At 34.5% G+C, this 22,801-nt stretch overlaps 7 protein-coding genes across 7 annotated transcripts; 5 read left to right on the plus strand and 2 right to left on the minus strand.

Moving 5' to 3' along the window:
• Positions 1–1,996: 1,996 nt before the first annotated feature.
• On the plus strand, positions 1,997–3,497 carry PHYBLDRAFT_69182 (hypothetical protein; the record flags this gene model as incomplete). The annotated part of the gene is made up of 6 exons (XM_018442061.1): positions 1,997–1,999; positions 2,120–2,215; positions 2,589–2,624; positions 2,748–2,828; positions 3,296–3,344; positions 3,457–3,497. 6 exons carry the CDS (start codon positions 1,997–1,999, stop codon positions 3,495–3,497), a joined length of 306 nt encoding a protein of 101 aa, XP_018286148.1.
• Positions 3,498–4,461: 964 nt separating this feature from the next.
• PHYBLDRAFT_173602 (hypothetical protein) lies at positions 4,462–5,142 on the minus strand (the record flags this gene model as incomplete). The annotated part of the gene is made up of 2 exons (XM_018437065.1): positions 4,462–4,749; positions 4,807–5,142. 2 exons carry the CDS (start codon positions 5,140–5,142, stop codon positions 4,462–4,464), a joined length of 624 nt encoding a protein of 207 aa, XP_018286149.1.
• A 790-nt stretch (positions 5,143–5,932) lies between these two features.
• On the minus strand, positions 5,933–6,596 carry PHYBLDRAFT_173603 (hypothetical protein; the record flags this gene model as incomplete). The annotated part of the gene is made up of 4 exons (XM_018437066.1): positions 5,933–6,007; positions 6,037–6,044; positions 6,167–6,306; positions 6,493–6,596. The coding sequence occupies 4 exons, from the start codon at positions 6,594–6,596 to the stop codon at positions 5,933–5,935; spliced, it is 327 nt and encodes a 108-aa protein (XP_018286150.1).
• Positions 6,597–7,979: 1,383 nt separating this feature from the next.
• PHYBLDRAFT_104085 (copper fist DNA-binding transcription factor) lies at positions 7,980–8,129 on the plus strand (the record flags this gene model as incomplete). The annotated part of the gene is made up of 1 exon (XM_018427817.1): positions 7,980–8,129. A coding segment is annotated over one exon (150 nt), but the record flags the coding sequence as incomplete, so codon positions are not given.
• A 5,901-nt stretch (positions 8,130–14,030) lies between these two features.
• PHYBLDRAFT_160236 (hypothetical protein) lies at positions 14,031–15,227 on the plus strand. Its single transcript, XM_018434145.1, has 2 exons — positions 14,031–14,164; positions 14,298–15,227. The coding sequence occupies exons 1-2, from the start codon at positions 14,048–14,050 to the stop codon at positions 14,775–14,777; spliced, it is 597 nt and encodes a 198-aa protein (XP_018286152.1). The 5' UTR covers positions 14,031–14,047; the 3' UTR covers positions 14,778–15,227.
• An 884-nt stretch (positions 15,228–16,111) lies between these two features.
• PHYBLDRAFT_69187 (hypothetical protein) lies at positions 16,112–17,937 on the plus strand (the record flags this gene model as incomplete). The annotated part of the gene is made up of 2 exons (XM_018442062.1): positions 16,112–17,646; positions 17,775–17,937. The coding sequence occupies 2 exons, from the start codon at positions 16,112–16,114 to the stop codon at positions 17,935–17,937; spliced, it is 1,698 nt and encodes a 565-aa protein (XP_018286153.1).
• A 3,105-nt stretch (positions 17,938–21,042) lies between these two features.
• Positions 21,043–22,026, plus strand: PHYBLDRAFT_69188 (hypothetical protein; the record flags this gene model as incomplete). Its single annotated transcript, XM_018442063.1, has 4 exons — positions 21,043–21,288; positions 21,370–21,424; positions 21,615–21,683; positions 21,785–22,026. The coding sequence occupies 4 exons, from the start codon at positions 21,043–21,045 to the stop codon at positions 22,024–22,026; spliced, it is 612 nt and encodes a 203-aa protein (XP_018286154.1).
• Between the last annotated feature and the right edge of the window lie 775 nt (positions 22,027–22,801).

Genomic DNA, 22,801 nt, shown 5'->3' on the forward strand with positions numbered 1-22,801 from the left:
GAGACGGTTGCAGTGAACAATCGGGGAAGGTGGGGAATGGTCTGGAGCTGTGGTAGTAGTGGCTGTAGTAGCGGTAGTTGGAGTGATGTTTTCGGTGCTGTTTGTGGTGTTAAAAGGGATGTGCAGATCGGTCATTGATGGCAAGACGACAGGCAGACTGGTGTTGTGATGATGGTAAGGGCTGTGATGAGTAGGTTCTGCCACTATAGGCGAGGATTCAAAAGAGCGCAACTGGCTTTCAGAGTTTGATGCGGCTGAGACGAGATGGGAAAGAAGGATGCCATTTGAATCACGCCTGCGAGAGGTTGATGACTTTTCAAAGCCATCGTGCGAGCGATATCGACCTAAATTGTTGGATGATCTTCTTCGAAGAGAGGAGGGACGGGAGGTTAGGATAGGAGAAGTGCGCGAGATACGACTTGAACGAGGCGATCTGGCCATGACTGGTCTTGGATGAGAAACACCTTCGACTGCTGCTTGGGTCTGAAAGGCGGCCGAGAGGACGTCCATTACACTAGTTGGGGAAGAGGCCACACAAAGGTCAGAGTTGACACAAGGAAGATCCAGTGGTGAAGGCATAAGAATACAAGAGTGATATTAATATATATATATATATATATATATATATATATATATGTATGTATGTATGTATGTATGTATGTATGTATATATGTGAAATTTAGAGAGAGAGAAAATGTATATAAATATATAAATATATATAAATATAAGAATATATCAATATGTATATATTTATGTATGTATGTGTATGTGTGTGTGTATGTGTGCTGTAGGCTGTAGGCTGTTCCTTGTTCTTATTTCTTCTTCTTTGTGTACAATATAAAAAATAAAATAAAATAAATAAACAAGATCAAAATATATGCTTTGCTTAGTTGCTTGGTCGCTTACTTGATTTATTGGTTGGTTGGCTGGTTGTTTGTTAAAGAAGTATAAATTTATATGTGTGTATTTAATGGCGAGAGAATTAAAACAAGGGTAGTATTGGTTATAGTGGTGGAGTAAAAAGGTAAAGAGGTGGAGGAGGGGATGAAATCAGACGAGAGAATTAATAAGATGCTTTGCCTTTTGTAATCCTATCACTTAATGCCCTTTTGAGAGAGAAAGGCAGAAAATGAACATGAATAGTGACGTAGCGGCATATATACTTTTATATCTCTTTTACACATTTGAATATATGTTATATATACATCCAATATACAATATACAATATATATATATATACAGTATCGTCTATATTCTATATTTAAATATTAAGCACAAGATTTTCAATTCCAAAATCAAAAGCAGAAAGAAAGAAAAAAAAAATAGTCGTATTATAAGTATTTTATATAGAAATAATAAAAAGCGCACGTAAACCTTAACAGAAATAACTCTCCTTTAACTTACGTGTATGCTTGTATGTAAAAGTACAAATTTGAATAAATATTTTTACCTTGATCTATTTTTGTTTTGTAACTTGATTACCTAAATCCAGCTATCTGCTTAATAAATGAATGAATGAATGAATGAATGAATCAAACAAACAAACAAACAATTAGTCAATTAGTCAATTAGTCAATTAGTCAATTAGTCAGGCAGGTAGGCAGGCAGCCAGGTAGTCAAACAAACAAACAAATAAGCAAACTAGCAATCAAGCAAGTAACCAAGTAAGCAAACAAACAGGCGCACAAGAATTCACCCCCAAAATTGGGAATACCAAAAAAAAATACATACATATAAATAAATAAATATGTACCTCTGTAACACTCACTCATTTGCTCACAATGAACACACCAAGTGTGACTACCTTGTATCTGATTCACGATAGATAAATTATTGCCCGAAAAAAAAAATCTAAATTCAAAAATGGGGTTTTTTTTGTTCTTCTTTTTTTTGTACCTTATTTAGGCGCAAATAAGGTTGTGGATAATTTCATCTTCTCGTTCAATAAATCAATAAATCAATCAGTAGGTGTAAGCCTAAGCTTAAAAATAGGACAATGGTAAGTAACCATAGAAACCAAAAACACTAATTCTTCGGGTCGTCTCTATTTGTTTCATTTCCCAACTCATTATGAAATACTATTACTTCCAACCTTTTCTTTCTTTAATTATCTCAATAGCCACAAAGGCACCTATATCACGCTCTTCAAGTGGTAACAGCAGTAGCAGCAGCAGCATTAACTGTAGCCATAATTATAAGGGTAGCTTGTTTGTTGGTTAAAGAACTTTAGATGATTGAAGGATAAATTAGCAAGTTAAATATATATATATAAGAAAGGTAATCAACAAAATAAGAAAGTGGTAAAGAAATCACAACCTTAATATCACCATTTACGTTATTTTATGTTATGTTATGTTATGAAATTCACATATTTTCACAACATGACTCAAATTTTATATATAAATATAAATATTTGCGCAATACTATATTTAGTTTCTTCTTTATTTGTTTTTTATTTTTTATTTTTATGTTTATTATATATATTTTTTCCCGGTATTAATCATGTGTACAGCAAGTATCTACGTTGCTTAATTGAATTCTTCTTTTAAAAAAATTATATATATATATATATGTGTGATTTACAAGAGAGAGAAAAAGACTTGAAAGGCTTATTCTTTGACCAGGTATTGTGTCTAGATAACATAGATTTTTAAATGTAAAATATACTTCTTTATATGCTTGATACTCTTCCTTCATTACAAGTCTTGAAAAATTAAGACTATAATTTATTTATTTTACAACTAAAGCAGCAATTGCATTATGAGTTTATTTTTATTTTTGGTTTCTTTCCAAATTCCACAATTAACTTTCCGGGAGCCCGCACAGTGGTAAGATATTTCTTTCTCTTTCTCTGTGTGTTAAACGTATTATGGCTATTATATAATTGCATATAAGGTTTGTTGTACGTGAGATTTATTTTTGGCAGCCAATAGTCATCGAATGCGCACCTCTTCATTGTACTCGCAAAACAAATTTTGGGAACCTGTATTACTCTTGTGACAGCATCACTTTATTCTTTATTCTTCCTCTTTATATTTTGTATCTATATACAAAAATAAGAAAACGGTTTCTTGTACAGGGGTAAATATAGGTGGGTCTGTGAGATACAAGTCTCAAGACTCGAGACAAAATCTTTTTTTTTCTTGAGGATTCTTGATCCATAATTACAAGGGCTTTAATTCCCCTCTCAGTTTTTGTTTTGATTATTATTATTTTAAAAAGAAAAAGCTGTTTTCAACTCCATTGAATCACAGCCTTTTGTTGTGCTAAACTAGTAATGTATGATATAATCTAGAAAACTCACAATAACAAAATCTTAATACTAATAATAGTATTGATTGATAGTAAGCATTGATAATGAGCTACAGTGCATGTAATGTATATATTGCTGTTATTGTCTTTAATTTTTATTTTAATTTTGATATTTATATTTATAATATCCTTGTTTCACTCAAGGTCCCAAGGCTGTAAACCCCATCATTTGTAAGCAAGACTAATATTATAAGCCCAGAAATCAACCGATGATTATCTACGTATTTCAAATATATATATTCTACTACTATTACTATTATGATAATGATAAGTATGATGATAGTAATGATCAACGGTTATATATAGATAGGTAAAATTTAAAGAATTACAAGGGTTCAAAACGTTACATTTGTGTCAATTTGATTTATTAATAACGAATTGTCGTAAAGATCAATACATAATTTACCTCTAGATAATAACGGGGTATTTTAGCATCTTTTTGCACACAAAGTTTCTGGGCTTTGTGCGTGTGTGTGTTTTTTGACTTTTGCTTTTTTAGGTTATTTGTACCAGTCAAATCTAATTTCTTTTGGTGACACTCACACGTAATGTCATTAATGAATGAACAATTTTAGGTACAGCCATTGATTTATTATTTTATTTTATTTTGGGAAATGTTGTAGAAAATTTGTCTAGGAAAACTTTACTGAATTCAAGAATATTTATTTTTTATTTATTTTATTTTTTTTTAAAAAAATGATAATAATAATAATTGGGATAAATATAAGAATAAGGATAAGGATAAGGATGATAATAAGAATGAATAGAAAGCTAAATGAAAGAAAGAATGAATATATAGATAATATGGTAAGCAAGTGAGTCGTGTTTGTTGTAAAGTCAATAGAAAGAATGAATAAATAGAATGTTGTTTACATAAGTTGGCCAAAGAGAATAAGAAAAAGCATGCACTGAAATATAAGAAATGAATAGTGATATAGGGAACTGATAAGCATAGAAGATATTTAAAAAGCAAAGGACAATAGATAAAAAAAATAAGAGAGAAAAAGACATAAAATAAGAGTAAATATACGTTTGATAGGTAGGTAGGTAGGTAGGTAGGTAGGTAGGTAGGTAGATAAAGCTGTATGTATGTATGTGTGTGTGTATGTATAGAGATTGAGATTGAGATTGAGAAAGTAAAATGAAGTATTAGGGAGGAGATGCCATTGACATGGGTCCTCCTTGACGGAGAACTGTGACCTCCTCTCTCAATTCAAGAATCCTTTTGGTCTGACGATCTACAATGGACATCAATTGCTGCATACGGATCTTGTACTGCTCCTCTAGATACTTTGATTCCTCTAGCTGGCGTTGGAGACTTTCAATCTGAGACTGCTGATGTGATTGAGTGATGCTTGTATTCAATGGTACACTTTCGATCAAGGGAGAAAACCAGTCATCTTGATGGATGGGTGTGACTGAATGAGTTGTGACAGACTAGAGAAATAGAGTTAGACAAGCTGATTTTTTTTTAGGGATGCACATATTACTTACATGATCTTGCTTGGGGATTGGGTCTTGATTGGAGAATGCCCATTGCTGTGGTTGGAAGAGAAACGCGTCTTGGGAGACAACTGGTGCAGAAATAGGTACAGGTGTGGGATAGTCTGTTGTAGACTGGTAGGTACTTTGGAATGGCTGGAATTGAAAAGGGGATGCTGTGGTACAGTTGACACCATAGACAGAGTGATTCTCTGGAGAGATTGGATGAGGCACTGGTGTATGAGAGGTTTCCGCCATTTTTGGGAAATCATGGATATCATTAAAGTGACTTGAATGCAGTGGCGGCGACACGTGAGAGTGGACCCTGATACTCGGATTGATTGACATTGTTAGAATGGTTTGATTGTGAGGTTATGAGATGTTTGGGATAGGGATAGGGATAGAGGTAAGATAGGGTGAGGTAAGGTTAGATGGTGATGTTAAGTAAGATGAAGTGGGGTGAGGTAGTGTGGTGTGGTGTGGTGTGGTGTGGTGTGGTGTGGTGTGGTGTTTGTAAAGAAGTAGGTTGAGTTGAATTGAATTGAATTCTGTTCTTTAGTTGATCTAAGCTGTAGAAGAATGAGAGTGTTTGATAATTGTCGACTGACAATTTATATTTATTTGAATAATTTTTTTTAAGAACAGTAATTCTATTTTATAAATATCAACAAGGCTTTGTTCAAAAATAAATAAATTATTGAACACCTTGGCTCAGACATAAAGACATAAAGACAGACAGGCACAGGCACGCACACATCAACCTTCCCAAAACTATAAAGATAAAGGACATTAAAGGCGGTCCTTATTTGGAGGGGATTCACAGCCACTCAGATTTGGTTACAAAATAAAATATAATAGAAAAATATATGAATTAAATAGGCTAAAATTATAATCCCATAGGCTGTCCAATTTAAATAGACGCCCATGTTTCACATACGCGCCACACGATTATACCAGAGGTACAAAACCTTATATCTATTTATACCAACCAAACGATGAAGCTCTCTTTATGAAACTTATTAATCCGACCACCATGTTCTTTTTTATGTATATAACAAATATCAAATTTATGTATATGCTTGCTTGCTTGCTTGTTTTTATTTTCTCTTATAAATTTTGTAACCTAAAAAAAGAAAGATCAAAACTCATCACAATGACCCCACTTCTTCCCCTGTCCATTGTTCTTACCCAAGATTGTCACAATAGAGTATATCTATTTTTCTAAATATATAAAACACCTACATATATACCTACATAAAAATTATATCTATATTCTAATAAATATATATATATATATATCTTTATGTATATTCTGTCATTATTTATTAACTTAATAAATTTATATATATAATACACTTCTTCTTATTCTTACTCAAATTCATATTCAAAACTAGTATTCTTTTCTCAATCTGATCAATTTCTTTGGGCTGGAGATTGTGCTTACATGTGCAGATTTCTGTACTCACACAATCCTTTAAACGTGTAACACTGTGCTCTTCAAAATGTAACCCTCTAAAAATATTTTCAAAATAATAGTATTATGTTATCCAATAAATAGAAATAATAATGATATATAGTCATAATTTCCATTTTGCATGTATGTATATGTATGTGCGTGGGCGCGGTAACTGTTCCAAAGTATCTCTCCTTTCCTCCCTCTCTTCCTCTCTTGACTCAATTCTCCTATCACCTCCTCACCTCCGACCCTTGCTTTTGGTTTTGTGTTGTCTTAAAGAAGGCACAGCCGTGTGATTAATTAAATACCCAGATAAATGAATTATAGATCTAATATACACACCCATATAGCAATGCACCAATACAAGGCAACAATATCAACTTAATCAGAGGGTAATTTTTGTATTAGGTTTATCATTGACATCACTACAGTCAGTACAAACTTTTTATATGTATACATAAATAAAATATATTATCTCACTAAATTTCGAAAATTTTGATTCTCATTTCCCACCTCCCCTTTTTCTTTTCATTTTGTATAGGTGTATATTCTGTATAGTGTCTACTTGAACTTATTGTATAATTGCTCCCAAATCTTGGGCTTTTACATTTTTCTTGTAAGAATCTGATTGCTGCAAACACCCTCAATAAATCAGCTCATTGATACACCAACTTTATATTATTCACCTTAACTTCCTCTAGTTGAACCCCCATTCCTGAAAACAAAACAAAAAAAAAATCTCATCAAGAAAATCCCTCAAATGTGTAAATCCTTAATGTTGTGTGTGTATTAAGCTTAAATGCGCGATTTTATCCATTCGTTATGCTCTATTAGAAGTCTAAAGATCTTATGACTATTTATGGTATAGCAAAGAGAAACGGAAAGAGGAACAGGGTTAGTGGTATAGAGAGAAAGAGAGAAAGAGAGAAAAAGAGAAAAAGAGAGAATTGAACTTATAAAGGTATTATTTTATTTTATTTTATTTATTTAAAAAAAAAACGCCCCTTTTTTATTTATTTATTTATTTATTTCTCAGATAATCATAATAATCATAATCATAATCATAATCATCGTAATCAAGGGATCCCTTCTTTCTTCTTTCTTCTACTTATTTTCTCGTTCTTCCTTTTCCTTCCTCTTCTTTCGCTTTCCTTTTATCTATATTTTGACTTTGCTTTTGTGACTTCCCAAAATAGAGAAGAAATAAGAAGAAGAAGTCTTGGCTATCAAATTCTATAGTCCATTATGATTCTGATTGAGAATGTCAAATATGCCTGTGCCAGTGAGTTCGATAAGTTAGAATGCTTTTATTCATTTTTTATGATAGAATAAAAAAATAATAGTATGATTAGTGTTAATGTCAGTAGAAATGCCTAATTTTTATATATATATATATTTATAATTTATATTAATATTAATATTAATAACACTAATAACTAATAACAGCCTGCATCAAGGTCCATACATGTCAAATAAAGTGAATCGATTGTACTTCTGGGTCTGATATCATGCATACTAAAATATATCTATATATTTATATATCTTTATATGTCTGTCTGTCTGTGTCTGTCTGTCTCTTTTTACGCACATACACACGCACATGTATATAAACATATATATATATATATATATATATATTTATATATTTATATATGTCTACTTTTTACACATTCTATACACACACACACACATACATACATACATACATACATACATACACATTTATATACTACAGGGTCATCGCTCCTCCCAGTGCTGTCACACCGACCGACATCTACTTCCAATCCGACGGAAAGGCAGACCAGCAAGCCAATGCGAAAAATGCAGAGAACAAAGGCAGAAGAAGAGTATCCACCAAAAGTGCGCGTGCCATAAAAAAACCTCTGTAGAACCAGGTCTTTATTGCAATTCATCCGAATATCTTCCTCTGGACCGCAAACAACCAAAGCCATCATCGAAGACCTTAAAGCCGTTGACAGCAAGGCAGAAAATGGCCATTGCAACCCTTTTAATGTAAAAAAAAAGAAGAGAAATATACATATACATATACATATACATATATACACATTCACCAATACAAACACACATACACTTATATACATATATATATATATATATATACATTTGCTGCTGCCTATTCTTATTTTTATTATTTACCTATAGTTAAAATACTATACCTCTTGAATGATTTGCTTGGATATATACAGTTCTTTCTTCCCTTTCTTTCTTTTTGTGCTTTTAAAAAACGCGTATAAATGATACGAAACATTTTTGTATATCTTGTCTTTTTCTCTTGGTTGTACACTGGCAATTCGATGAGGATAATTGAGATCGATGTTCATTTAATCCTAAATATTCACATTATATGTATATATTGAATTGACAAATCAACTGGAATTATTTTTCTTATTTACTTATTTACTTATTCCTCCTTTTCGCACATATACACTACACACACACACTCCACGCAAAAGACAAGCTTACTAATTTATACTACCAAAGTATTCTGTCAGTTGTAATAGCAAAAATCATTTATTTATTTATTTAAAAATCCAGCTTTATATTTATATAGCACACTCAATTTTGAGAATAGGAAACAGATCCACTGTTTCACAAACAATATTAACGCACATCAGTTACCATGGCCACCAAGTGTATTTTGATGAGTGCACCTAAAATAAGGAATAAATAACATATATATATATATTACATTCAATGCTGACATATCAAACAACCCTTTGAATATCGTACTATCAAACTTGTCACCCCAGTCAAATGGCAATTATAGCTAGTGTAAGCAAGTATTTCGGGATAGTAAAACAGTACAAAGAAGAAGAAAGATTATTCTTCAAATCAATAAGTAAATGTGTGTATGTATGCTTTTTGTTTATATAAGCCTCAAATAGATAGATAAATAGACAGATAGATGGACATAAATATCTATTAGTTTCTGTTCTATTTCAAATATCCCTCAAGATTCTGTCGGATCGGCTCACAACATCGGATAAGTAGACAAGACTAACGAACCTATACATCAAGGTCTTGTTGGAATTGATATAGCAAAACATTATTCTTTGAACCTGTAAAAGAAAGAAAACAAAGTATGCCGTAGTAATTTATTGACTAGAGTGTATGTACTACACGTGTCCTAACGTAATGTCAGTAATTTCCAAAGCTAAATTATTATTTTAATAATGATCTATATACATAAATATGAAGCAGTTAGAGACTTCAATTTAAGTTCTGTAGTCGGACAAGATCGGCTGTATTGGTTTCTGTTTTTTTTTCACTTTCCTTCTTGTTTTACATATTACACATTGATTGAACAGTCCATTCTTTGGGAGGACATATTGTCTAATGGCAAATGGCTTCCTTTATGATTAACATTACCGTCATAGTTATCGCCATAATTATTAACACTAGCATTGCTATTGTTAGCCACACACACACACACACACACATACATAGATGTGCTTGCAAGTATAAAGGAAATATCGTACTAATAGCACTTTTATATATATATATATATATATTCTTATTCTTATTCTTATTCTTTTTCTCGGAGTACAATTGAGAGCCCTTCACATACTATTACCTGGATTGTGTCACGGTTCTACATGAGGACACTGACCCCTACGCCATCGTTCTGGATAAATCCATGGAAAATTATTGGACAGCCTTGTCCGTGTATCTTTTTTTTTAATACCTCATTCTCAAACAAAAAAAATAAAAAACCAAATATATATAATAATAATCAATAATCAATAATTGTACTACCAGTTTATATCCATTTTTTTTCTCAGGCAAAAATCTCTCTTCCCACCCCAGGCTCACAGTTCAATTTTATTTGCAACAGATAGACATATTTGTGAATACTTTTCTGTGAATTAAGATAAAAGCTAAATTTACAGGTTTATTCTTCTTTTAATTAATATCAGTACCAATAATAATAAAAAAGAAAAGCAAGAAAACAAAAAGTAAACTATAAATTAAGAAACGCCTCAAAGATAATGCGTAACAAAAAAAAAATAAGAAGAAGAAGAAGAAAAAGAGAAGGAGGAAGAGGAAGATGAAGGGGTTGAAAGTTCTATAGGAAATTACAATAAAATGAATACACTCAAAATACGTAATATTCAGGGTATTTATTAACAACGGCTGACAATATCCTTATATATGTATGTATGTATGTATGTATGTATGATAACCGTTGTGCGTTCGGCAAGTACTCCTTTTTTTCTTAAAAAGAAAGAGTATGTCCTTCTTATTGGGTTATGAAAATATATAAAGATTCTTTAAAGGCGGTGAAGTGGCTGGAGGGGAAAAGTGAAGCAAAGCGAAGCAAAGTAAAGTAGAGTAGAGTGGAATAGATGTGCATTAAGATGTGAATTTTCATTTTTGTGGATCTGCTTATTCAGGGACACAATTAACTCTCAATCTCTGAGTTTCCTTACATCTCACTTTATGGTATCAAAGTAAACCAAGCCCATTCACAACCATGCGACACAAAATAATAATAATAATTGTATGGCTGATAGTAACAATAATACCAACAAGATCCTCGGTTAAAACGTAATTTATATGCACTCCATGAAGATCTACAAAGAAAAGAAAAGAAAAGAAATCGAAATAAAAAATAAAATTGATTTGCAAAAAACAAAACAAAAAGATCAGAAAGGATGTACTTTGTAAGGAGAGAGAGAGAGAGAGAGAGAGAGGGGCGGGGGATGTTTATTTCTATGTGAAAACGAGAACTTTTTGATTGCAAGTTGGAGTTGAAGTTGAAGTACAAGCGAATCTAAAATAGTAGTGATATTTGAAAGGCATACATACTTTTTTCTTTTTGGGCCAATATTCTCTCTCTCTCTTTATGTATATCTCTTCTTTATTCAGTGTTCCATATAAAGCACTAATAATTAAAAGTAATAATTAAATACTATTATATTAAATAAACAAGCCAAATAGAAAACTTTGTTAATAGCCAAAAACAAAAATTAATAATAATAATAATATTATTAAAAAGATATTTGTAGAGGACAAGAATTACACATGTTGCATGCATGAGCCACCTTTCATATTATATACAATGTCACTTTTAAAGAAAAAAGATAAATAGAGAAAGACAAATACTTCTTTAAAAGATAAGCCTAATTGAATATCTATAATTAACACCTACATACACATATTGTAAGACCAGCTTTTTATGGATATATAGATAGATATATGTGTATTATTAGTAAAAGGCATTTGAGAACAAAAAATTCGCATTTTAAGCCAAGGTTATATCCATATTCTTACGCCTCAATATTTTATAAAATGTAGAAAATAATAATCTAAAAGAAAAACAAAGGTTGCCATGGCTACAAAACCTGGTTACCAAAAAAAAAACACATACACACATATCATAGGAGTACCTGCTTTTTCTAAAGTAAAACTATGAAAAATAAATTGGAGTAGAATAAGAATACAGATATATTATGTACATTATGTAAGAATCGATTAGCCAATTAATTATTTAATTGTATAGCTCTTGTAGACATTTTGGCTTGAAGCGAAAGATCCCTTTTATTTTTATTTCAACAAATCTTGTTTCAATTTCTCTTTTTCTTTCTTCCTCTAGTTTATTCTTTTTCCATTCTTTTTGTGCTTTCTCCATTATAGTTTTATGCTGTTCATTGTCCGCTTATTTGATCAAAGTCACATGAATTCAACGTCACGTAGCTTGGCTGTTTTGCGATGGCGCGCGTGTGCACTTGGTGTCAAGGGAAAAACACGACTTGTTTTTTTCTTCCTTCATTGAACGTACTACACACTCACGTACACAAGGCATCCTGAAAGCACATGGGTAATAATTGCCACCTAGTTCATCAAGCCTATTTCTATTTTTCATCTTAAAAAAAAAGAACAAACCAAAAACCACAAAAAAAAACCACAAAAAGAAGGTCAAAAAAAAACTCCCCTTTGTAGACATTAACCTGTACCTGTCAATTCATTTCTGTTGAACCTACAATTATTTACTACAAAGCAAAACATTGACTAAAGCAAAACACAAAAACAAAACGTTATACATCTCTCTCTCTTTCTCTCTTTTATATGTATATATATAAACTTATATTTATATACGACTTTATCATCCATATCTCTTCATTTGAACCCATCCGCAGCATTCTCATTCGGAAACAACGCAAATAAACCAGCAGCTGGTGGATTTGGTGGATTTGGCGCTCAAAGTACGTCTAATTACTTTCATTTTAGCAACAGGATAATCTACCAAAACCGAAATTATTTGTTAATCAACGAGAATCCGCTCATCAATCGAGCAACTTCATTAGTATTTTAATTAACTAGAAATATAAAAATCAATCATTTCATTTCTCTCTTTTTATGCAAATTGTATGCGCATGTAACACTATATATATTTATTCACCTTACTATTTTTTTTTATTTGGTTTCTTGAATTAGATACCGGTGGTGCACCCGCTGCAGCTGGAGGATTCGGTCAACCCCAAGGCGGTGGATTTTCATTTGGCAACAATGCTGCCCCAGCCGCTGCCGCACCCGCAGCTGGAGGTTTCTCGTTCGGTAACGCATCTGCTGCCGCACCTGCTGCTGGAGGATTTGGAGGATTCGGTGGCGGTGCTGCTGCTGCACCCGCACCCGCACCTGCTGCTGGAGGATTTGGAGGATTTGGTGGCGGTGCTTCTGCTACACCCGCACCTGCCGCTGGAGGATTTGGAGGATTTGGAGGTGCTGCTGCTGCAACACCCGCACCTGCTGCCGGTGGATTTGGAGGATTTGGAGGTGCTGCTGCTGCTACACCCGCACCTGCTGCCGGTGGATTTGGAGGATTTGGAGGTGCTGCTGCTGCTACACCTGCACCTGCCGCTGGAGGATTTGGTGGGTTCGGTGGTGCTTCTACTGCTGCACCTGCTGCTGGAGGATTCGGAGGCTTCGGTGGAGCTTCTGCCGCACCTGCTGCCACACCTGCCGCTGGAGGATTCGGTGGATTCGGCGGTGCCGCTGCTGCACCCGCTGCCACACCTGCTGCTGGAGGATTCGGTGGATTCGGTGCCACTGCTGTTTCTACACCTGCTGCCGGAGGATTCGGTGCAACTTCCACACCCGCACCCGCTGCTGGAGGATTTGGAGGATTTGGAGCAACTGCCGCAGCTGCCAAACCCGCTGTTGGAGGGTTTGGTGGGCTAGGAGGAGGTGCCTCTGCTGCCCCTGCCACAACACTTACTTCTGCTCCCGTCGCTGGTGGATTTGGTGGATTTGGTGCTGCGCCCGCTGCTACAAGTGCACCCGCTACCAGCGCACCTTCTAGCAGTCTATTTGGAGCCGCACCTGGAGGATTTTCATTTGGTGGTGCTTCAAGTGCAGCAGCTCCTGCTGTTAGCGCACCCGCAACCGGTTTATCATTTGGTGGAGCCTCTGCTGCCCCAGCCCCAGCCACTTCAACTGGAGGATTCTCGTTTGGTGGAGCCGCTGCACCCGCCACTGGTTTTAGCGCCACTGCTGCCGCTGCCGCTGCCTCGTCGGCTGCTTCTGCCGCTCCATCTGCTGGTGGTTTCTCATTCGGTGCTAAGCCAGCCGCATCTACTGCTCGTAAGCTCTTTGTTTTAATTAAATGCATAAAGAAATTTATTCACCCATATATATATATAATACATAGCTCCCACAACTATCGGCGCTCCTGCTCCTACACTGACAACACAGCCCGCTGTTTCTACCACATCAACAACCACACCTGCTACCCAAGTGACTGTCCAGACACCTTCATCGCTAAAGAATATGACAATGGAGGAGCTGCTGAATATGTGGACCAGTGAGCTTACCAAACAGACCAATGAATTCCATAAGAAGGCAGCTCAGGTGTCTGAATGGGATCGTCAATTGATTGTGAACGGTTCTGCGGTAAGTTTTAACAAGAACAAAAAAAATCCCGAAGAATGTTAATCAAGTGTAACGAAAGCTAATTGAGCCTCAATAAATACTTATACAATGATTGTATGTTTGTATATATAAACAAACAATCAAATACAAACAGATCAACGAATTGTACGGAAGTGTTAATCAGGTAGAGGTATCGCTTTCCGAGATCAACAATACTATGCACTTGGTTGACCGCCACCAGGATGAATTGAGCCGTGTATTGGACGACTATGAAAAACAACTCCAGAACGCAATGGAATCTGGCTTTATTCAGCAGTCTCTTCTGCCCGCTGACCAGACCCGCGAGAATGCGTATGGTGTTGCAGAAAGCATCAACAGCCAGTTAGACGATGTGAACCGCAACCTTAATGTGATGATTGACGAGATTAACGAGATGGGAGTTTCGAGCAAACCCGAGAGTGCTGACGACGATAAGGAGGATGGCATTGGAAAGGTGGCCAAGATCCTCAACTCTCAATTGTCTTCGCTCCAATGGATCGATAAAGCTTCGTCTGAACTTCAGACAAAATTACAAGAGGCACATAGAATTCAAGAAAAGGTTATCCAAAACCAGTCGTCTTTCCGCAGAGACTAACCAAGAAGAGAGTCAATAATCGCAACAACTATCACCAAAACCAGAGCCAAAACCACCCAGAGTAACAACAATGAAGAAGTGAAATCTTGAAAACAAAAAAAAAACAAAACAAAACAAAAAATTATTGCCTTTTTTTTTCCCTTTCTTTCTTTGGTCCCTCAGCTAACCCACTAACTCGCTTAAAAGAAACGCAACAACAACAACAACAACAAAACGGATTTTCACTCCTACCTACCTACCTATCTACCTACCTACCTCTTCTCCTCCTCCTCCCCCTTTTATTTTTTACTTTATATTTTAGCACAAACCCTTTTAGCAACCAACCAAATTTTCCTTTTTATTTTTCCTTATTTTTTTTTTCACCCAAATTTACCATCCAATCACCCAATCTTGTTTCCAAACACAAAAAAACTCAAACACATCAACCTTAACTCAAACGTCTTGACCAAAACAAAACAACAACAACAAAAAAAAACCAAAAACCAAAAAGAATCTAGTTTTCTTTCTTTCTTTTATCTAATAACATTTCAAAGAACAAGATGTATATATAAAATAATTTAATATAAAGGGTGTGTACATATATCATACAAGAAGAAGAGCAAGCCAATTAAAGAAATATATATATATATATATATATTTTTAAAAAAAAAACAAGATAAAGAGATATATTCCCCCCCTTTTTATTATGATTATTATTATTATTATTTCTTACTTTCTTTACTTCTTTCCCTTTTTGCTTACCTTGGCTGGTTGGTTGGTTGGCTGGCTTATTTCTTACCTATGCCAGTGCACGTGATGAGTAGTGTAATGTTTCCCAAGTACTCCCTACCAGTAAGAACCATAAAGTCTTTTACACAAGGCTTCTTTATCCGTTCGGGTGCATTAAGCCCATGAAGTGGCGCCCGTTGAAATTCCTTTTGCGAAAAATAAGCCGGCCAAATGTTTGTGAACACAAGGAATACTAAGAATAATCGCCCGCCAAGTACACACACAAAGAGAGAGAGAGAGAGAAAGAAAGAGAAATCTAGATGTGTGTATATTTATAATAGATAGTAAGATTTGTACGTTTGAATATCTATTTAAGTATATGCTATATATATATATATACGCACCTATACATTTTAGTCCTTTTCCTCTTATTTTTTTTATTTTTTTATTTTTTTTTTATTTTTCTCTCTTTCTCTCTCTCTCTCTCTCTGTTTCTTTCTTTCTTTTATATATATTTATTTTCTTTTATATATATATATATATATAGCATTATCATTATCATTATCAATATCTTTATCAAAATTTCTATCTAAAAATCTTTTTTTATTTCATTTATTTTTTTATACATGACCAGTCAAGATGAGCTTTCAACTTATTTGCCTGGTAACCAGGACGAAAATAAACACCATCGCAATATTGCTCAGCTCTATAGTCAACTTCAGACAGCTATTGACCAAGCACAGAGAACAACACGCAACAAACCTGGTCGCATCACTCCTCACCCACTACAACCCTCTGACACAAGGTCCTCCACCTCCTCTGACCCTTACAGTCTCTGCAGCTCAGATAGTCCCATTACACCCAAGCACCCCGAAATCATCATATGCGCATGCCAGCAATTGATTGTCTCGGAAGACTCGGACCATTGTGGTCTATGTGACCAACCCTTGCCGTCATGCATCAATCAGGCACGTCAGGAACGTCAAGCACACAAACTTGCAATCGAGGATTGCAAATCTCAGTTGCTCATTCTCAACACCAGAAAAGACAGTCTAGAAACCGAGCTGACAAATCTCAGAGAATGTCACGAAACAAAACAAGACGCCCTGGTGAGCTGCATAGACCAGATGCACTCCCTTCGCCACGACCTCAAGGTAGTCGAGCAGAAATACCAGGCAGAGGTATCAAAAATCGAGACCATCAAACAGGCTACCAAAGGCGTCCAGCTCGAGATGGAAGACCTGACCGAGCGCCTGTTTGAGGAAGTCCACAACATGATGCAAATCGAACAAGCAGAAAAAAAACTTCTCCAGGTTTCACACGATGCACTGGAAGACCAGCTCAAAGAAACCCAGAATGCTCTGGAGCTAGTGACGGATGAACTCGAGACCGTACGTCAGGCGATGACGTTGGTGGGCGATCAGGTAGCCAGCAACACCGAGAATCTGCGAGTCTACACACACGACACATCCGCATTTGCATTATCTTCAATGGCCCGGGCTCATCACGACCTAGCCGAGCTTCACAACCTAGAACTCTACACGGAGATGCAGGACTTTAAGGACACTAGTCTGGTAGACGAATTTGGCCGTTTTATGGGTGTACTTGGCACAATTTCGCTCCGCCGACTCTACGCCGACCCATTTATGAAGCACTGTCTGCGGGAAGACATTGAGCCCTGTCTGCGCTTTGGAAATCAGCCTCGTGTGACGAGTAAGAAGATCATTGAAGCCATTCAGGTCAAGACATGCTTTGTCGAAGTTTGTCCAAAGGGATTTGCCAATTCCCAAGCCAGCATGGAAGCTACAAACGGTGGTTCCTATGGCACGCGACCACAGCCGGTTTCTTCAATGTCTACCACAACCCGACTGTGGAGTCGATTCTCGTCGAGTAACACAGCAACGCCGAGCTTTTCTGGATGCGGAGCGTGTGGGCGGCATGTACCTAAAGACGAGCGTGAGGCGGTGTTGAAGTATCGCTTTCGAATCTCTTATTTCGACCCATGGACCTGTATCGATCGCTATTGCCGCGACAGGTTGATGTCTGTGATTGAGTTCTTTTTGTTTATCCGAGCGATCCGCATGGGTTCTTACAGACAAAGACCTGTGGAAGCCATATATGAAGAATGCATGCGATTAAAGCTGCAGATGTTTCTAGCAAGGTAAATGTTTCAAATGATATAAACACAGGGTTAGAATTAACGCCCAAAAGCAAAAACAAATATGCATTATATGTATGTATATCAATGTATATTATTTGCTTACAAATAATTCTCATTCATCTCATCAGAATGGGTTCTTTGGCACCTACTTTGCAAGAAATTGGATTGGATTCTTCATCGGTTGGTAAAGCGTCGGTTGGTCTACCTCCAGATACTCACAGCTTTTTGGACGATGGTCGTTCATCTACCTCGGCCGACTCTATAGCCACCACAGTCTATAGTATGGCGTAATATTCACGACATCGACATCATTAACAGCAACATGAATAATAGCTACCGTCTGCCACCAACTCTGATCCTAACACTAATACTACCTTTTCTCTTTCTTTCTTCTCTTCCATACCCTTCTTCTTTATATATTTTTTTCTTCAAAAAAAAACAATTCCCCTCCCTCCTTCGTTTTAACCATTTAATGCTAGTGATTATCGTTCTTCCAGCCTATATTCCTCTTCTTCATCTCTCTACATTTAATTCTACTAATACTAATTCTTCTTCTTCTTCTTCTTCTTCTTCTTCTACTACTACTACTACTACTACTACTACTACTACTACTACTACTACTACTACTAATAATAATAATAATAATAATAATAATAATAATAATAATGCTAATGCTAATGCTAATACTTTTACTACTATTATTCTATTCTAAAGAAAAGTTTATTTATTTATTTATTTATTCGCAAATAAAAATAAAATGCAAGGATAGAATTATCTACTAAATTTAATATTGACTATAAGTATATCCGTATATCTGTATACCGACCCAGTTTATTAGGATATTTTTATTTTTATTTTTATTTATTGATTGTCTAATAAAACCGGAATACAATAGCAGTAGTGTAATAGTAACAACAAAAAAGATATTTAAAATAATTAACAATTAAGCCCAGATTTGATGGTCGGGAGTCTATCCGTCTTCTTTAGAGTCAGTTCTTATTGGACCCTCTCCCCCCGCCCTTCTTTTATTTCAGCAAGACGAAAATATATAAATATAGATCTGTAGTCAGAAAATACTCTTTAAATACAGTACAATACATTAAGGGCTAATAACTCAAAGTATTAATATTAGTATTATTTAAATAATATAATATAAATTCTGAGGACCAGTTAAAGAAAAACTAATTAGATATAACCCACAGACCGTACCTGATCCACAGTCGATCTTCTGGCTTTATTTCCATATGTCCCCGAACCAGAGTCACACACCATTTGGTCCAAGCTTTATCTCTCATGCTCTCACTTGTATAACTATATACATTACATTAGTAATTAATGAGCTTTTTGATACAGCTTGACCACAATAAAAGAAAATGAATACATGCTGTGGTATTCTATGTACCGGTAGTGAGCTATCACTTTTACCTATAGCAATAGTAATATTATTTTGATGGATAAATATACTCTACTGATAGCTGAACAAACACATGCAGAATATGTCAATTGGAATGATTTGGTAGTGTTTCAATAACCACACACACGCAGTAATAAGCACGTTAGAAAGCCCAAGAGGTGAATATTATTGTTATATATATATCCTCTTATAATTATTATTATTCTGTAGAGGTCACAGTGTTTTTTTTTTTTAAAAAAAAATGGGATGTTGGCTATGCTAATAAGTAAACCCTCAGTTGATTTTTTTTCTTTTAAAAAAAAAGAACATTTTATCTTTACGACGCTTTCCAATCTCCTGTCTTTTTTCTATTATTTTTTTCTTTTTCAAAAAAAAATGCTTGACGATTTTGTCTCTATAATTGCTCCCAAGAAGGAACAAAATTTAATTTGATTTGAATTGATCAGGTACTTGTTCCGGTAATGCATGACTTTTATTTTGTAGAGAGTCTTTCAGGCTCAAAGAGAGTAGTGGGTTTTTTCTTATGTTCCCTCGGAAAAGAGGAAATGGTGTGTCTTTAGAGTCTTTATAGCTTTTGATAGTCAGAGTTCGCAACAACAACAAGATTGTAATCTTAAAAATCTCGAAAAATTGAGTATATATATATATTTCATAAAAGAATATTAGTAGATCAAAATACCAAGAAACTCTTGACAGTTAAGTGTCTAGTGGTAATAAGAATACACCCCCAACAGTATATAGCACATTAAAGAAATCCTATCAATATCAATTAAATTCTAAAGGACATTTTTCTTTCTGTCTTTGTATCTACGCCGTACCACTTTTAAGATCCCTCTTATTTTCTCTCGGAACGAGTTTACAGTTTAATAGTTCATAAGCAGAAAATAATAATAATGATAATAATAATACTAGTTCCCACAGAACTGATTTATTAGCATGATGTTGTACAAGAGCAAGATCACAAAAGAAACCAAAAGGAAACACAATTTGGCTGGTAGGGCGGATGGGTAAAGTGAATGGGATAAAATTAATCGCAGTAAGAGGTGTCACTTTTATTTTATTTTATTTTATTTTATTTTTACCTATGAAACCTCTAGAATTTTTGCAAGCTTTTCGCAAAAGAAGAATACTATTATTATTATTATTGTTTTTTTTTTTTTTTTTTTTTTAAAAAAAAAAGTTGAGACTTTTAAATATTTTGTATGTAAATATTGCTATAAAATTTGAGTTAAAGATACAAGTCAAAAGTAGGATTCTTATCAAAGTTAAATTGCTCTTTATTTCAAAGATGCTTTCCAGACCTTTATAATAATGATATTGATTTCCCTTACCCTTACCCTTAACCCCCCTCCCCTATCTCTGGGTTCCCACGAATGTGAATACCTAAATTGTCTCACAGCAGCTGAAGAACTCGGGCGTTTAATATTATTAATTTTTTTCAACATAAATAGAAATCTAGTTTTCTCATCATCAGAGTAAAACTGATATATTGGATCCCTGGTTGGGATGTATTGTAGTATGAGAGAACAATTATGAAGTGCAAATAGACATGTTTCTATAGCAGACAGCTTATAATCAACAATATGTCTTTGTATAGTTTTGTTAAAAAATAACGAAAGGAAAACTATAGTCTCCTTTATACATATGTCATACAATTTTTTTTTATATGGTTATCATTAAACCCACATAAACAGGGTTAATGAAAAATAATATATATGTGCCCGACTTGACTTCATTTATGGATCAACTGACATAATTGCTAGATTTTTTCTTTTTAAAAAAAATAAGTATATAAGGAAAAAGGATATTTTTTTTAAAAAAAAAGTTATTTCTTGATTATTGCACCTCTCTTCCTTCTGTTATCAAACATAACTCTTGCTTTGATTTTTGAGCAATCCATATAATATACACCTATAGCATCAACAACTTTTCTCGACTATCTATCTATCTATTTTTATTTATTTGTATTCAATTCTTCAAAGATGATGAAAAATCTGGCCTATAGTTACATGGGAGTCAACGAAAAGATGGAACAGATACGACTAAAGGGAACTGCAAAGATCACGTCTATTGAAATCCGCTATCCATATCTGCACTACACCACACCACACAAACCACTGAGCACTGAACAAAAGACAAAGAAGCTTGGAAATATCAAGCAGATTGCACACTGGCTTGATAGTGCAGTTCCTGGGTCACCAATTCCACTAGGCCTGGACCCTTTCTTAGTATGTTTTTTTTTTTAAAAAAAAAAGACAAACTTTTGAGTTCAAACTAATTTTCTTGTGTTATTTTTTTTTTGGCTACAGAGCCTAATTCCATTCATTGGAGGTTTCTTGGGTTCTTTGTTTGCAATGTATCAAAGTAAGTTCAGTCAATATCATCCTATGAAAGCAAACCTGGCTACGATAAGGATAAGGAGAATTATAATGGCGATGGTGATAAGGATACAAGAAGAAAAATGATATAAAATAAAATAGTGTGGTCATTAATTCAAATCTAATTCAATCTAATTCAATTCAATTGATATTAAATTACATCATTATCATCAAAGTCTACCTGTCCACTCAATTTGGTATCCCACTATGGCTCTTATTACGAATGCTTCTCAATGTGTTTATTGGTAAATAACTAAATCAAATGCAATTCAATACAATACAATACAATGGAATCTGGTTAATAGTAAGACGATAACCAATTTTGCTGACAATTTTTCTTGTATAGATTTTATGCTCGGTATGATCCCAGTGGCCGGTAGCTTTTTGGACATGTTTTACAAGGCAAACCTATGGAATGCAGAGGCACTAGAGGACTGGTTGAATAATCCAGAACCTATACTTGACCCTGTCACTGGAAAAACAACGACTATGTCTACTCAAATTACCTGGTCACAATTATCAAATGATGCGACCCGTCTATTCAATTCATACTTTTCTGCTACTACCAAGCCTGTAAAGAAACAGTAGTACCATTTTGAGCTGCTTTATTTTCTTTTCTTTTCTTTTTACTTTTATTATCCCTATATGAAAATAACAAAGATTCTTTATATTCTGTATATACATATATTTTAAGAATGATTCATAGACTCTTTTTTTTTAAAAAAAATAAAAAAAAATAAAATAAATAATAAACGTACTGAATATTTGAGTAAGTATTTAATATGTAAAGTATACATGCGAATGAATATATATATATATATATGTGTGTGTGTGTGTGTGTGTGCGAGTCTTCTTTATATCCACACGTGCCAAAGTTGGTCCATTTTGAGAAAAGAAGAAAGTTTGATTCAAAGCAAAAAAGATGGATATTTTTGCCTGGAAATATTCGGAATGGCCGCTTCCCATGGCTTTGACAGTATGCGTGTAACCTTTTGAATGGCTGAACCAGTTTTGAATTTGTACCATTTATACATCTTTTTTATTATTATTTTTTATTGATTGATTCTATAGATAATACTAAGGATAAGAATAAGAATAAGAAGAATATATCTTGTGTAAAATAATAATCAAAAAAATACCGACAGTTTGAACACTCTTTGTCCTTCATCAGCTGCCCAATCTTGTTTTGCACACATCTCCGGGGCTAACTAGTCTGTCTTACAAAGGTCATCAATTCATTTCAAGAGGATACTTTTGAGCGACAGAAGCAAGCTTTAAATTGCTGTTTTAAGGGAAGTGGTGACTTGTGTATTATGTACATGTGCACATTATGATAAACAGACGTACATTTGTACATGTATTG

Source organism: Phycomyces blakesleeanus (assembly GCF_001638985.1).
Source record: "Phycomyces blakesleeanus NRRL 1555(-) unplaced genomic scaffold PHYBLscaffold_26, whole genome shotgun sequence".
NCBI classification, from domain to species: Eukaryota; Fungi; Mucoromycota; class Mucoromycetes; order Mucorales; family Phycomycetaceae; genus Phycomyces; species Phycomyces blakesleeanus.

What these genes read in the sequence shown, in the direction of transcription:
- PHYBLDRAFT_160236 (XM_018434145.1), top strand. Translation starts at nt 14,048, where the DNA reads ATGGAGGAGCTGCTGAATATGTGGACCAGTGAGCTTACCAAACAGACC. An exon ending in TGATTGTGAACGGTTCTGCG is followed by an intron (nt 14,165 to 14,297) that starts GTAAGTTTTAAC and finishes AAATACAAACAG; the next exon opens with ATCAACGAATTGTACGGAAG.